Below are 15,324 nucleotides of genomic sequence, written 5' to 3'. Positions count from 1 at the left end.
CTATCTAGACTATCTTCAGTGTCCCAGTGGAATCACCGAGAGGATGATACAGTGTGAGAACTTGATCTTCAAATGTGTTTATTTTCTACTTAAGGACAGTGCAATTATCAATGAAGATAACCTGTCAATGTTTCATCGTTGTGGGATCATGGCACTGGTTGCAGCTTATCTCAACTTTGTGAGTCAGATGATAGCCGTTCCAGCATTTTGCCAGCATGTTAGCAAGGTGAGAGATGGAGAAAAGTTCTTAAACCTAGTTTTCTGTAAAGACAGCTAAGTTCTGAGTACTTAAATAGATAAGTGGACAGACAGACAGATGGGTGGACAGATACATGGATGGATACATACATACATATATGGATGGATGGATGGATGGAGGCTGTGAAAATATGAGGTTCTAAATCAAAAGTATGGTTAATGTTGTCATGTTTGGGTTGCTAACAGTTTTTAAGTTGTTGTTGTATAGAATAGAGTATTTTCCTGTTTCACGTTGAACCATTGTGAATCTTGACATCTTCAGTTCTACTTCTTTGTTGAGTGAGAGCTAGAGGTGGATGATTAATATGCCTCTTTGAATTATACCATCTTTCAGCATCGTTTAACTTTCTTCAGTGGTCATTACAGTGACTGACATGATTTCATATCTATTTCAGAGTCCTTAACTTAGTGTAATGGGAACATGCACCACTGAAAGCCTTGGTCGAAGAACCTTGTTTTTTAAGAGAACTTGTAGCACATTTTGCTAAATGTAGGTTTTTGGTGCATTCTAACAGTTCATTCACTTAGAACTCATTTGCATATTTGTGGCCTGGGTATTGTTAAAGTAATCAGGCCCTTTGGGGAGCCACCCTTCCCAGTGCTCTGAGCTGTGTGCGACTACTGAGCAGAGCACACAGGGAAAAAAGAGCTCTTGAAGAGATTTCTAAAATAAGTCTGTATTATTTTGCCACATGCTCTGTTTTTCATAGTATGTTTAAGTAACTGTAACACATTGTTTTTCACTTCGTATATTTTATTATCAGTCTTTTGATAGCTGATGATTCTTTAGTATTATGTGAAAACAAAATGAGCTTAGTTTGAATTCAGAGGTAGACTTGTAGTGCTAAAAGGTATTTTTTCAGTTTTGTTCTTAGTTATTCTGTAAATGTTCATTGCAATGTCATAAGAAGTGAGATTTTTTATTTTTAATTTTGCTCTGTGTTTTTTCTTGTTTTCAGGTTATTGAAACTCGAACTATGGAAGCCCCTTATTTTCTACCAGAGCATATTTTCCGAGATAAATGCATGTATGTGAATTCTTTATATATGAAGGAGTATAGAGAGAGAATATATAAACTGGTCTGCTTATAATGATTACAAAGGATTAATTATTGTTCTAGGTTCATTATTATCCTGATTGTCTCATTTCTGTCACTTAATCCATATAACCTTTCCCTTATGTTATAAAGTACTTGTACTCTATAGATGTAGATATGCACATAGTCCTGAAAATACCAACTTTATCCTACTTTGTAAAATGTGGTAATATATTTCTTAATTATAGCATGGTTTTGGTATGTGTTCTCATGTAAATGAACACTTCTATTCAATTTTCTTGTTGAAGGTTTCCAATAACATAACAACACATCCAGCTACAAGGACAGCAGTAAAAGCAAACTCATGTTATACATCTTCCTTGTGTTACACAGGGGATGGCTGCGCCTTGATAACACTCTGGGCTCTAAGAGCAGAGGCTCAGTACTGGAAGCACCGACATAGGCTAGAACACCCCAGTGGGAAGAGAGCATGGACCTCCTGTGCCTACACATGGGCTTCCTGTCCTCCGTGGCTCTGGGCGTTGCATTTACTCAGCTCCATTTTCACTTTTTCTCCTCTATATTTTACTTAGTGTGAAAAATAAAACCTGAGCTTAGTGTGGTACATCCTTTAATGTTCAGTGATGTTCAGACATTAGCAGAGTGACAAGGCTTAGTTTACTAGTGATGCATGACTGAAAGAAGAGTCCTAACAACAGGGATTTGCTCACTTAAAACACATGCATTTTCTCTAATCTCCAGGTAGCTTATACTTCCATCTTTCAATGTAGAAATCCTTGCTGTCTTACCTAATCTTGTTCAGGAATCAATATTGAATAATTGTTGTTTTGATCAACTTGACAGGCTTCCGAAATCTTTAGAGAAACATGACAAAAATTTATATTTTTTGACCAACAAGATTGCGGAGTCCCTGGGTGGCAGCGGATACAGTGTGGAGAGGCTGTCAGTCCCTTATGTGCCACAGGTGACAGGTATGTCCCGTAAATCACCTCATTAGAAACTTTTTGTAAGTATCTAAAGATGGAGATAGGATCAGTCCTTTCATACATAGGAAAATTAAGTGTCGGTTTTTCTGTTATTTTTAACCTATTATTCATTCATTTGTAAGTTTAATACGTTAATATTTCTTAAATAAGCAAAATGAAATATTTTTTAAACAACCAAGTTCACATTTGTCATTTAAAAGACAAAAAAGCAAAAAATAAAACCATAGAAGAATTCTGTAATTTAAGTTTGTTTTGTTTTGTTTTGTTTTGTTTTTTTAAAGCGTTTAAAAGATTAAATACTTTTACTTTGGATTTAGCTGTCTTTTCTTCAGGCCCAAAGCCTCATAAACCCAAGCAGAAGTACAAAGGTAACTAGCTATATAGTTCCCCCTGGTGTCGCCTGCCCGTCCTGTAGGGAAAGCCCTCCCTGGATGCAGTGTTTAGAAAACGGAGCCTTGCACTGTGTATTTAGGTGCCTTTCTGCTAGCTGTCGTTCTGCTCTGTCCTTACCCGTAGAGTACTTTGCCATCTTTCCTCTCCCCTGCTCCCTTAACTGCAGTTCATAGTAAAAGGTCTTGTACTTATTCTCACATGTAACCTTGCTTCTTTTATTTCCTTCTCCCTCAGAACAAGCTGCATACTCTTTCACAGTGCCTCCTTATCAGGGTATAATTAGTTACATGGCTGGGTAGAAATCCCAAAGTATAAATAGACGTTTTCCATTTATAAAGTTGATGTTTAAAGTTGCCTAGTGTGTGGACCTTGTATCATGTAGGAGTCTTAAGAGTGATTTTTTTTTTTTTTATGGCATACCCAGTTTTACTCAGTTATTCCTTTTTTTTTCCTATGAAGCAGTTGTCTACTATTGATTTTAAAAATTATGAGCAGTTAAGAACAGTAAGGCATTAGCTCCCTTCCACACTAACATACTGAGGTTGAAAGTAAGTAATTTGATTAGCTAACACACTAAATTTAGCTGTCTTTCTGCTCTTTGAAGTGCTTAATAATTTTATTTCACTGACTTTTAATGAGATCAAAGATTGGCAGGCATTCAGAATGATCCAAGACAGCCAGGAACAATAGTCACCATCTTTGAGTCTCATGACCATGAATCCAGTTCGTGCACAACTCTAGACCTGACAGCAAGATCAGTGGTAGAACATTTGACTGCAAAATGATACAAATTGCAGTTTTGATCCCCATTTCTTGGGAGAATGAAAATACTAAGCTATCAGCAGAAGGTCAGGCATGCTGGCATATGCTGATAATCCCAGCACCCCGAAGGCTGAGGTAGCAGGATTGCTGCTTTGCCATGCTTCTTAACTGAGTAGGCTTACTGTATGTCAGACAGTGAGGAAGATGGTAATGGAAGGATGTAAGGTTGATTACTATCTTGAGAGATTACAACCTCATGGGGAGGCCAGGTGAACAATTCTGTAGTTCTGGAGATGATCTGCCTGATACTGCTGAACCACTAGTGTCTGAGCAAGTATTGGCTGACCCTGCATTGTTTCTCAGTCAAGCTAGTGAATGCATCACTGTGAACTGCATACCACTGTATGGTGGCTAGACCATAGGCTCTATCTACAATAGTTAGTCGTAACTGCCCCATAAAGTTAGTGCATAGCTCTATGCAAACAGAATCCAAAGCAAGCAAGGTAGGTAGAGGTTCTGATTTTCATAGTCAGGTTACAGTATTTCCTTCATAAGTGTGGTTTCTCCTAAACCCCAAAACACAGGTGGTTGAATGACTTTGATAATATTACTCTAGCTGTATAGGACAGAAGTTTGATCCATTGTATAATTTGGTTTTAACATGACAACCAGTGGGGCAATTATAGTAGTTCTTAAAGGAGATAATGAGGATGTGGAGTGAAATCATAGTGCATGCTGAATGAATTCCAAAGGGAATGTTGCTAAATGCTAAAGTAACTCTGTGCTTACTTATTCTAAACAAAGGCTTCTGTAGAGGTACTGGTTATAAAGGTGTGTCTGGACATTGCTCTTATTAGGTAATTTGGCAGTCAGAACTTGTTAGGAGCAACTTTTTCTGTGTCTCTCTCTTTCTCATACAGACATCATAATTTATGTATATGCAGTGCATTAATCAGTGGGCTTACAGTTATGTTTATATGTCAAAGCTAGGATGGAAGACATTTACTTCAGAAAAGGTTCCTCTAGCAGGAGAATGGAAGAAGACATGTATTAGGTTATTCTTAGTAAAAGTCTAAGTAAGACAGATGAAGATTGCTTTAATGTAGGCAGTCTTGAAAGAGAACGATATAGAGATAAAGATGACTTGTTAGGCACAGACTTGGGATGAGGACTTTGCAAACAGAATTGATGAATTAGAAGTTGGAGGTGTTAAGTTGGCATTTAGTGGAGATGGTGTTGAGTGCTGGTCAGCCTGGAAGGTATCTGTAGAGTGCCTCCCAGGTGCCCATTACAGCCAGAGTGTTATTGGCCAGATAGATCCCTTCTAGCAATGAGAGTAGGACAGGACGCAATTGCTCTGTTACCACATGTAAATGGTCATCCATAACAGAGGAAACATGATGAGCTGTGCTTTCCAGATGCCTCTCGCTCCTGTGGTTCTGACTGAGAGAAGGTATTGGAAAGTACTTGTGTGGTTCTGAAAGTCAGAGAGATGGAACTATATCCTTTAGGACTAAGGCATACGGGGGCCCGCAGCTCACTTAGCATTTCTTGAGGGTGAGCATGTGCCTTGGAGTGCCTGATAGCTGTCCTGAGCCATTCCAGTAGGGGTCGAATAAGCCTCTGGTTCTGTGGGTTGGGATGCACAACATACTTTCCTTCTTCCTTATAGAACCATGGTTACTAGCTGTATCCTGTCCTTTTCATTACAATGCTTGAAAGAAACATGCAGAAAACCCATAGTTATGTGAAAAGCTCAACTCTATATCTATAATCATAAAAAAGAAAAAAGAACAGGACAAGATGATATCTTATTACTCTTAGGCTTGCTGTTATCACAGAAGTTAAAGATGACAAGTGTCAAGAGTGTCCATAACAGAGCCTTCCACATTGACGGCTCTCATGATCAGTGATACTGTAAATTATTATAACTAGGATTGAGGTTTTTTTTTCCCAGAAAACTGGAAACGTAACTATCATATGGTCCAGCAATCCCACTTATGAGCACACCCAGAGGAGTTGAAGTCAGTGTTTGAGCTGTCTGCACACTATCTCCCCTGTAACACTCACTACTCACAAATGCCAACATGCAGATATCCATATACAGTGCCAGTACTATTCAGAAAAATAGTTCTCCATATCTATCAACAAGGTGAATCTAGAGGACATTGGGCTGGGGGCATGACAAATACCAAAATACCATATGACTACATGCAGTCACCTAAGAAGACTTGCTATCCAGTGTTTTATTACACAGCATGGTGATCATTGATAAGTATTGTGTGTATTTCAAATTAGCTAAAAAAGGAACTAAGGCTGGCAAGATGGTTCAGCAGGTAATTACTCTTGATTCCAAGCCTGATGACCTGAGTATGAGTTCTGCAACCTACATGGTAGGACAGAACTGGTTCCCCTTCATTCTGCTGTGACCTCCATATGTGGACCAACATATAGGTGTTATATATGTGGATGGGCATGTGCATGCACACACAGACACCACTGACAGAGAAATAAATACAAAACAAGTTCTTTTAAAATCAATTCGAGGATTTTAAATGTTCTTACTACAAGGAGATGGTTATGGCTGAGGTGGGTGTTGCTGATTAGCCTTTGTGCATTCTCTGCAGTCCAACATTGTACTGCACCCTAGGAATAGCAAAAGCAAGTGCTTTACAATCTAAATAACATCTTCAAAGTTGAGAATGCACTGCTTTAAATATTTAGAAAGAACAACTCTACCCTCCCCCGCCACACTCACTTTGTACATTTCCTTGTAATCTAAAATAGTTATCTGACTAAAACTCAACATTTCTTACTAAGGAATAATAGAAGAAAACAATTTTCATTTCAGATGAAGATCGCCTTTCTAGAAGAAAAAGTATTGTGGATACTGTATCTATTCAGGTGGATATTTTATCCAACAGCATGCCTTCTGATGATGTGGTAAGTTGCTAGAAGGTTTGGTGGAGAACTGTCTTAAGGTAGTCATTATTTAAAAGAAAGTTTTCCCTTCACACCTATAAGGGGGAGAAACTACAAATCTAAATTATCCCCAAGTCAACTGAATTGTTAGAAGAAAATATAATTTAATTTTTGTGAAGCCATTTCAACTGCCCATCAAGTTGCATAAACTTAATATATATTATTGGACTTTTGCATTGGCGTTCTATAGGACAGAAAGAGCTATGAAACAGAACCAGGTTCTCTGATTTGTTTTGTTATACTTTAATTATGGTATGTTATGTATGCCTTCTTAAGCTCTCCAAGTCCTGCTTATTTTTTTTAAATACGTGAAATACAAAATACAAAAACAGATGGAACTATACACCTCCCAGGACGCCATATCTCCACTTCAGAAGTTCACCTGTAAGGAAGAACTATTTTTCATTTTCGATATTAGCTATTACGAATGTGACTTAAGCCATTTCAGTGCACTGCTGTTTAAGCCCTGGGTGCTTGCACTGCCATCCACTGGATGCTTTCCTCCTGTTTCAGCAGAGCACAGACAAGTACCCTGCTGAGTTGGAGAAAGAAGAACCAGCCAGCACTCAGTTGATAGCAAACTCAGAGTGACACAGTGCTAGCTCTCAGCTCAGCTTCCTCTTCCTGACTTACCCATTGGTTTTCTTCCTAGCTATTTCATTATTTCTCATTGATACAGTATAAATAATTAATGGATTATCCAAGCAAGAACCCAGGAAACTGAGTTACCTGAATTCATACTCTTCTCACTCCCTTAGCTTTAAACTCTTATCAGTTCGTTTGTCATTACTTAGTGCTCAGGAAACAAACAACTTAAATCTTTGCTACTCAACTCTTCATTATACAGAATTATTTTATCCTATCAATCACTTATTAGTAGAGTTCAAGAGCATTGAAGTGGGCTTAGGAGAAAGCTTGCTTGGTAAAGTCCTTAATGCAAGTCCCTAGCATCCACATAAACAACAAGGTGCTGAGATGTGGAGACAGGCAGATCCTAGAGGCCCATGGCCAGCCAGTCTAGGCCAAATGTCCAGCTTCAAATTCAGGGAGGAGACATTGTCTCAAAAAAAAAAAAAAAAAAAAACAAATGGAGCATAGGAGATGGCAGAGTGGATAAAGCACTGCCAGGTATCCATGAAGACCAGAGTTGGGGTCTCTGGTACCTCAGAAATGCTAGCAGATGTGGCATCGACCTGTACTTTCAGCATTCAGACTGTAAAGACAGGATTGCTATGCCAAGCTAGCTAGCTGGGATTGATGAATCAGGGTTTATCAGGAGACACTATCATAGTATATAAGGTGGAGAATGATCAAGGAAGATATTAGACATCAATTTTGGGGCTTCCAGACCTGCACACAAGTGACCTCTAAACATGTGGTGTTTTACGTACACATGTGCAACACAAGCATGCAGGAAAAAACGGGGTAATGCTACTCTGATGGAAACCTGATGGGGGCAGTGAGGGAATGAAGAAAGAGTAGATGATTTGGGCTGGAGAGATGGCTCAGTGGTTAAGAGCACTGACTGCTCTGCCAGAGGTCCTGAGTTCAATTCCAAGCAACCACATGGTGGCGCACAACCATCTGTAATGGGATCTGATGCCCTCATCTATTGTGTGTCTGAAGACAGCTACAGTGTACTCAGATAAATAAAAAATAAATCTTGAAAAAAAGAATAGATGACGTACAGAGAAGACAAGCTAGTGCCAGTGGGAAGTCTTTATCGGAGAGCAGTCTCAGGTTGTGGTCATTTGCGAGGAGGAAGCTGTGCCTGGCAGTTTTTGCGCACATTCTGCCAGTTTCCTGAGCCTGATCCCAGGGGTCTGAGGCATTGGTCCTTACTGGTAGTACACATTCATTCAGGACTTGCATTCCTTACATACTCCTTCAAGGTGTTCTCTGCTCCCCACACTGAAGGTAGGTAGAGAAACAACTGGAGAAGACATCCTCACATCAACGTTGGCCTCGGCATGCTTGCACTCTCCACCTGTGCACACACACATATGTGCATGCAGTTAGAATAAAGAGGCCAAACCATCCTGCTCAGATCTACCTCTTTCTTCAAAGCCACTGTAATGTGTACAATTCTGTTAGTAAAGAGGAATCATGCTAGCTCTTTTAATGAGTTGTGAGTTTCTCTTGTTATCATTTCAGTGAAGAAACTTACTCAGAGCCTTGGCTTCTAGGCTTAATTTTAATCAGGAACACAGAATATTTTAATGGTTGTGCTTTCATTTTTTGTTTTGCTTGCCTTTTTGTTTGTTTGTTTGTCACTTGAGACTGTTGTAAAGAATCAGTTTGCTCTGATAAAATAAACTGAAAAATATTTACATGAAGACATTATAGGGGGAAGATTCTCTGAGTTTTACATTAAAAGTTTATTAATACATTAACTTTTCAAAGACAGTGTGCTGTAAGTCCTCAGTTATATACATCAAACACTGGATGTCTGATAAATACAATTTAGTGTCACATTTACTTAAGCACATTTGAGTTTCAAACTCACTGGAATTTGCTTTTATACATTAGCAATGGTTATTCAAATGCCAAGAGACGTAACAGAATTGCTTTGTAGCCAAAAATAAGTACCTTATAGTGAGGATAGGAGAACTATTGGTTAGATATTTCCAGTTACTGGTAAATATTTATTTCAGCATTGATCAGTAAAAGCTAACATAACAAGAAAACTAGCCTTCTCACTTTTCCTATGTTCTTTGTCCTGTACTGTATATAGTTTGTTTGGTTGGTTGGTTTTTATTCTGAAGTGATTTAGCGCAGTCTAAGAAAAGTGAGTTTGGTTTTCTTCATTTAAATGCTACTGCTAGATTGCTTCTGGTACGAATGATTAGCCAGAGCCTAATCTTGTATATCTGCTCCAAATATCTAGAATGCACCTGAAGATTCCAAAGTTTAATCTGACTGCAACTAGAACTGTGGCCCTCAGTAGCAAAGCTGAGGTAGTGGGACTCTTGCTGCCTGACTTCCGGCTAAAGCCTTTGTTAAGAGACGCTAAGGTGCAGAACATGAAGTCTTGCTTCCCTTAGTCTTGCTGCCTTAGACTTAGCAAAAGATGCTCATGAGCTAAAATTAGGGATGACCGAAGTGCCAGGCAAGTACTCGTGTATCCTACCTTTGCTTAGCTTTTACTCAGATTCTATAGTGACGATGCATTGCTCGCTGTGAAATGGTTGCTGCCTCCTAAAGTACCACTCTCCATTTTTTTCAACCTCAAAAGTACTAACTTTTAAAAGTCATAAAACATTAAACTTTATAGTTTTGCACATATTTCAAAGCAAGAAATATTTGAGATTCCAAGCTAAAGGGTATTCATAGGAAATAATAATAATAATAATAATAAATGATGGGTGACCTCAGAAAACCCAGAATGTGCTATTTCAAGGCAAATACTTCTCAGTATAGTTCTTGAAAGCTTCATTTTTAAAAAATGTGTGTGAATGTTTCACTTGCATATGTGAGGTCAGGGGAGGGTGCTGAGTCTACTGGAACAGGAGTTAAGGACAGATGTGAGCCACTGTGCGGGTGCTGGGAACCAAACTGATCCTCTGCAAGAACAGCAAAGAGCAGCAGATGCTCTTAAGTACTGAGCCATCTCTGCAGACCATTCTTAGAACCATTCAGAATCTTAGGTTATTTTATGTTTGATTTGTATACTATCTATAGTTCTAAAATTATAAAGGTTCTGTAATGATTAGTGCTTATTCACTATCCAGCTAAAAGTATATTTGTAATCTTGGCCTTGATTACTTCAAAGGGTCTCCTTACCAAGCACAGTCCAGTCACTGGGTGTCTTATGGGTCTTTATACACTGGAGGCTGTACCTTATCCAAAGGTGCGGAGGTGCTGCCTAGTCTGCCAGAAAGATACTCTTCTCTGTGTCCAATCAGGGATCCACTGCAGTAGGCCATTTCTATGGCTAGCGAAGAAGTGCAGAGCATTTGCTGTTTGAAATATCTCAGATCAAGCCAATTAAAAGAAGGAAAAAAATTAATTGTCAAAATGTGTAGATGACTTGTACTTTGGTAAGAATATGAATTATATTCACTTTTCTTGACTCTGTTCTGCTTACACTCCCTCTAGGTTAGCAACACCGAGGAGATCACCTTTGAAGCACTGAAGAAAGCAATTGGTAAGCTGGGGAGCACTGTTCCCTCCTAAAACTCATGTCTGCTTTGGTGGGTTTTAGATGTCACAACATGAATAGAAAAAGGAAAAATACTGTTGGTTTCTATAAATTAAATAGTTTATTTAAATACATTGCTTAAGCTTTTAAATTGTCTAATATATGTCTACACATAAGCAAACTGTTATAAACAAGGTAGACATTTCTTTATTATCTAACAGACTTTGTCTAAACCATTAGACAAATTAGGCCTTAATTTTTTTTTAAACCCTTACATTGTAAGGGGAATTTTACATATTGGCTGTAAATGACCCAGCTGTATTTTAGGTCTCTATTTATTGGGATCAAAATGCTGTTTAACAAATACTTAGCAACTCATGTTCAAGGGCAGAATAGTTGTACATAAAAGAGTTAATTCAAAAAGCCCTAGTAGCCCTTTGACTTCTGGTAAGTTACTGTTTTCCCCTGTATATGTCAGTATATATGCATGTGTATGAGTGTTTGTAGGTTTGTGTATGTGTATATCCTATCTATGTGTGCCTGGTATGTTTGTATATTTGTAAATGTATATATTTGGTAAGAGATGCAGGAATTACCTGAAAGTAGGCATTGTGCTGTGGAGCTTTAACTCTTTCTTAGATTTAACTTTTTTTCCCAGATATTTGTGTTGTCTAATATTAAGTGAAACATTTAAGGAATGTTTTTTTGCTTTTTCTTGAATAAAAGTAGCCCTTTAATCACTCTTATTTGGGGGTGTATAGATCATTGGCTGTCATGGTCTTTGGTGGGATTTTATGACAGTCTTTATCTGGTCCTTATATAGATACCAATGGAATGGAAGAACAGGAAAAGGAAAAGAGACGTCTTGTGATAGAGAAGTTCCAGAAAGCACCATTTGAAGAAATAGCAGCACAGTGTGAATCCAAAGTGAGTGAATCTGTGTGGAATGGCTCTTGGGAGCTTATTCTGGTCACTGGGTGGCAGGACCCCAGCTTTAGACATAACCCACACATCCAGCCTCTGCAGGCAGAGGGGTGAAAGCTAAAGAATGCATTCCTGTGATGAAGCTGATGGGAATGGCAGGTCCTAAGCTGAGTGTTAATGGCCGTCATTGCTTTGATGTTCTATTCTGTTTTGTTTCCAATGGTTTTCAGTGATTTGCTATGGGAATTCTGTTGAATATATTACAGCTTGTGGCTGTAGAACTTGATAGTGTGGGGATGAAGAAAAGACCAACATTTAATTCCAATAGATATTGCAAATTAAAGCAGTTTGTATGTCAGCTTCATAGTTACAGTTGTGCTTTGTCTACTGGGTATCTGGTAAACAGTACATTTGTTAACATTTTTTTTCCTTTGCAGGCAAATTTGCTTCATGATAGACTTGCTCAAATATTGGAGCTCACCATACGGTAAGGGGTTAGCATAACAGTAACAGCACAGACTATTGGAAGCTCTGCATGGCTGTATGTGTTTCCTAACTGCCTTGCACTAACTTTAAACAAGATCCAGCTGGCAGCCCTTTGTCTCTGTTTACAGTGGGAAGCTGAGCAATTTCATGTCCACTCATCTGGCATTCCTAGGTTTCTCTTTTAGACTATCTTTTCCTCTGTGATGGATCTCTAAACATCTGAGTGGCTTGGAAGACCCACATCTAATGTCATGTTTAACTAGGATGTCATTTGTATTTACCCATCCATCTGTAGTTTAATATGCTTCCTTCTATCCAGAGCAGTAACACTGCTACCAGTGTGGATGGGTCATTTCAATCACTGGCTTTCCTTGGGTTTTCATATGTCCTTTTAAGTTATTATGAGAATTACATTCTGAAGTTTATAATATCACCACTGTTGGTCATTCTGAGTCTGTCTCTCCTTAAGTAATTCAGCCTGAGAAGGAGAAAGGCTCTCTGTGCCTTGCAGAGGTGGAACTGCCCCATGGTCTTACATTGACGTCAATGTGGAAATTGGCCTGTGGGTAAGGTAACCCCGTAGAGGACACACATATAGACTTGCTTCTGGAATTTTGTTTTGTACATTAGCTAAATCTTTTATCTTATGACATAACTCAGTCAGTCAGTCTCTCTCTCTCTCCATATATATATATATTTATGTGTGTGTGTGTTTGTATCTTAAGCCTAGGAGAGACTGGTCTCCTTGACTTGTTTTTATTCTACTGTTTTCTGCTTTCACATGTAAGAGAGTTTTTGTCAACATCACACATTTCTCACTGTTTTTATGTTGCTAAGGAGAGAATTGCTCATTTGCACAAGTTCAGAAGGGAAATGACTAAAATATAAAATGTGCTATAGACTTTCTTTTCAGAGAAAAATGCCAAATAAGGAATATTTAAAACTGTCTGTTAGTTAAAATTCCAAATACCTACTGTGTACTTGGCCTTGGGCTGTGCACGTTATTTTAGCTTTTTCTGTTCTCAGCATGGCCTGAAAAGTAAGTCAGTGCTGCCTCTCAGTTTACAGACAAGGACACCAGAGCTAGACAAGTAATGTAACTGCTATTGTCGTACTTAGAGACAGACAATTAGAATCCATAACCTGGGTTCTTCAGTGGACTGGGGGTCACCGAGTTAACTTGGGTCACATTTTTGTGGGTTTAAAATGTTAAGAACAGCATTCTAGTTTTAGTCTTCTTAATACCATGAATTCCTCTGAGCTTTGGCTGAAAACTTGGTTCTAGTTAATATTAGCAACACTTGGAGTGTCCCAGACACAGTGCTGGGTACACTGTTTCAGTAGCAGCCCATCCATGGCTGCCTCTTTGAAAAATGGATATTCTGGGACAGCCTGTGTGATACACAGAGGCTAAAGGCACAATGAGGTGCACTGCAGGTTTTTAGGCCTGTCTGCACATTTTCTCCTGATCAGCCAGAGAAGAGAGTCTGTGCTCTACAAGAGTGAAGCAGAACCATGTTATACCAAGCCCATGGCTTGGGAACAGAGGAGAATAAAGGAGAAATACAAAGCAGTTGTAAAATGAGCAGCAGCAGCAGCAGCCACCACCGCCATGACAGTCATGTATCCAGGATGCGAGACTTACTTGCTCTCACCCTTTTTTCCTGCCTTTGTTTACCGGACTCTCACTCTCTTCACGCGATCGTAATAGTAAACCTTAACATTCTTATTCAAATATTAAAGCATTTAATTAAGAAAATGCAAATGCAAAAATGGTGTGCAAGATTTAAATAGTGTCAGTAGCTCTCGTGACCCCGAGGGCACCAGCGGCTTCCTGATCTCACTGGCACACACACATTCTCACATGCTCTATCCAGGAGCCGCCCGATGGCTCTCCCCAGTAGCCTCCCAATGCTCTCTGAAGTTTCCTGGTACTTGTTCTTTAACAATAATGAAAATGTTTATTGACCATGCTTATTAAATAACACACTTAAGATATGTGCATTTCACTCTGAAAACGATCCATTACTAAAACATTAAAAGGTGTTACAAATATTGGAATACTCGCAAAATTATTTGCTAGAACAGTATATCATGGAAATAGGAAAAGCAGCTGCATAATGTAGTTCAGGGCAGTTCAGGATTAAAGATAATTATATGAAGCTAATACTTGTGCAAATTATTAATTAGTGAAAACATTCATAACCATAGGATACTAATTAATACAGACTATGAAATAACTCTAAGTCTGAGTTATACTTAATATTTATATACAAAAACCTCATACTTGGTCCTTTTTTCAAACATGTATTTACTTTTGTATATGTGTGACAGAGGGTGGGGCTCAGTGGATAACTTTCACATGTTGGTTCTCTCCTGCTCTGTGGATTCCCAGGTTTGGAGACAGCTACCTTTGCCCACTGAGCTGTTCTGCCTGCCCTCATACCTTGTTTTTAAAAAGTTAATGAGTATCATAAAGATGTCATCTCTATAAAGATTAACCCATTATTTTAGTCAAAGTGTTCAGAGAATGTAGTTATTAATTTATGTTTACAGAAAATGCTGAGGGCTGTCTGGAAGAGTCCTTCTGCAGGAGGAGATAGGAGAATACATAAGAGATGGATCAAAGACACCACCTAGGCCAAGGGAAACATGAAAGTCTAGTTGTTTTTTTCTATTACCATCATCATCACCATTAATGTATTTATTTATTTGACTTTTTTTCAGACATTGTGTCTCCCTGTAGGGTCAGGCTAATGTTGCTCATAGGGAGCCACCTACTTCTGCTTTCTGAAAGCTAGTATTAAAAGCATGCACCATAAAGCCTGGCCTCGTGGGATTTTTAGAAGGGTGGGTTTGTGTAGAAGTAGGTAGAATACAGAAAATTTGAGAGCTTCCATGTGTGGCCAAGGGTGTGTTTGTATATGCATGCACACATGTACATGTGACACTAATTAAAAGGACTGAGGATTAAATAATGGATTAGCAAAATATATCCGCATTATATAACAAAAGATTAATTTCCTAAGGTGTTTTGTCTGAAAAGGATACAGTTATTTATTTATTTATTTATTTTTATTTTTTATTTAAAAAACCAAAAATGGATGCCACAGAGCTGTTTATCACTAACAATAGCTCGAAAATTAAAAAAAAAAAAAAAAAAAAAAAACGAAGTAATACATTTATTTTTACCTTCCAGGTTGGCAAGGATTGCCTCTAGTCCTTAAACCACTATAAATTTCCAGGATACTATGAATCTACTTAGAATCAGAAACTCTTACTCATAAGTCATTAGAACAAGGATAAATGGGTAGATGCATGAAGATGTGTGTGTG

At 38.4% G+C, this 15,324-nt stretch overlaps 1 protein-coding gene across 3 annotated transcripts in view; it reads left to right on the top strand.

Moving 5' to 3' along the window:
• The window catches only part of Efr3a (EFR3 homolog A), an 86,228-nt gene that overhangs the window by 67,842 nt on the left and 3,062 nt on the right, over positions 1-15,324 (top strand). For all 3 annotated transcript variants that reach the window (XM_021182859.3, XM_085831344.1, XM_085831345.1), the window contains exons 16-22: positions 95-226; positions 1,218-1,285; positions 2,159-2,286; positions 6,308-6,399; positions 10,537-10,585; positions 11,403-11,506; positions 11,941-11,990. In XM_021182859.3, the coding sequence (XP_021038518.1) occupies positions 95-226; positions 1,218-1,285; positions 2,159-2,286; positions 6,308-6,399; positions 10,537-10,585; positions 11,403-11,506; positions 11,941-11,990 (623 nt within the window). The remainder of the gene's footprint in view (positions 1-94; positions 227-1,217; positions 1,286-2,158; positions 2,287-6,307; positions 6,400-10,536; positions 10,586-11,402; positions 11,507-11,940; positions 11,991-15,324) is intronic.

Source organism: Mus caroli, unplaced genomic scaffold, assembly GCF_978045245.1.
Source record: "Mus caroli unplaced genomic scaffold, Mus_caroli_1 scaffold_16, whole genome shotgun sequence".
Lineage (NCBI taxonomy): Eukaryota > Metazoa > Chordata > Mammalia > Rodentia > Muridae > Mus > Mus caroli.
The sequence above is the reverse complement of the archived record's forward strand: the minus strand, read 5'-3'. Positions and strand labels throughout refer to the sequence as shown.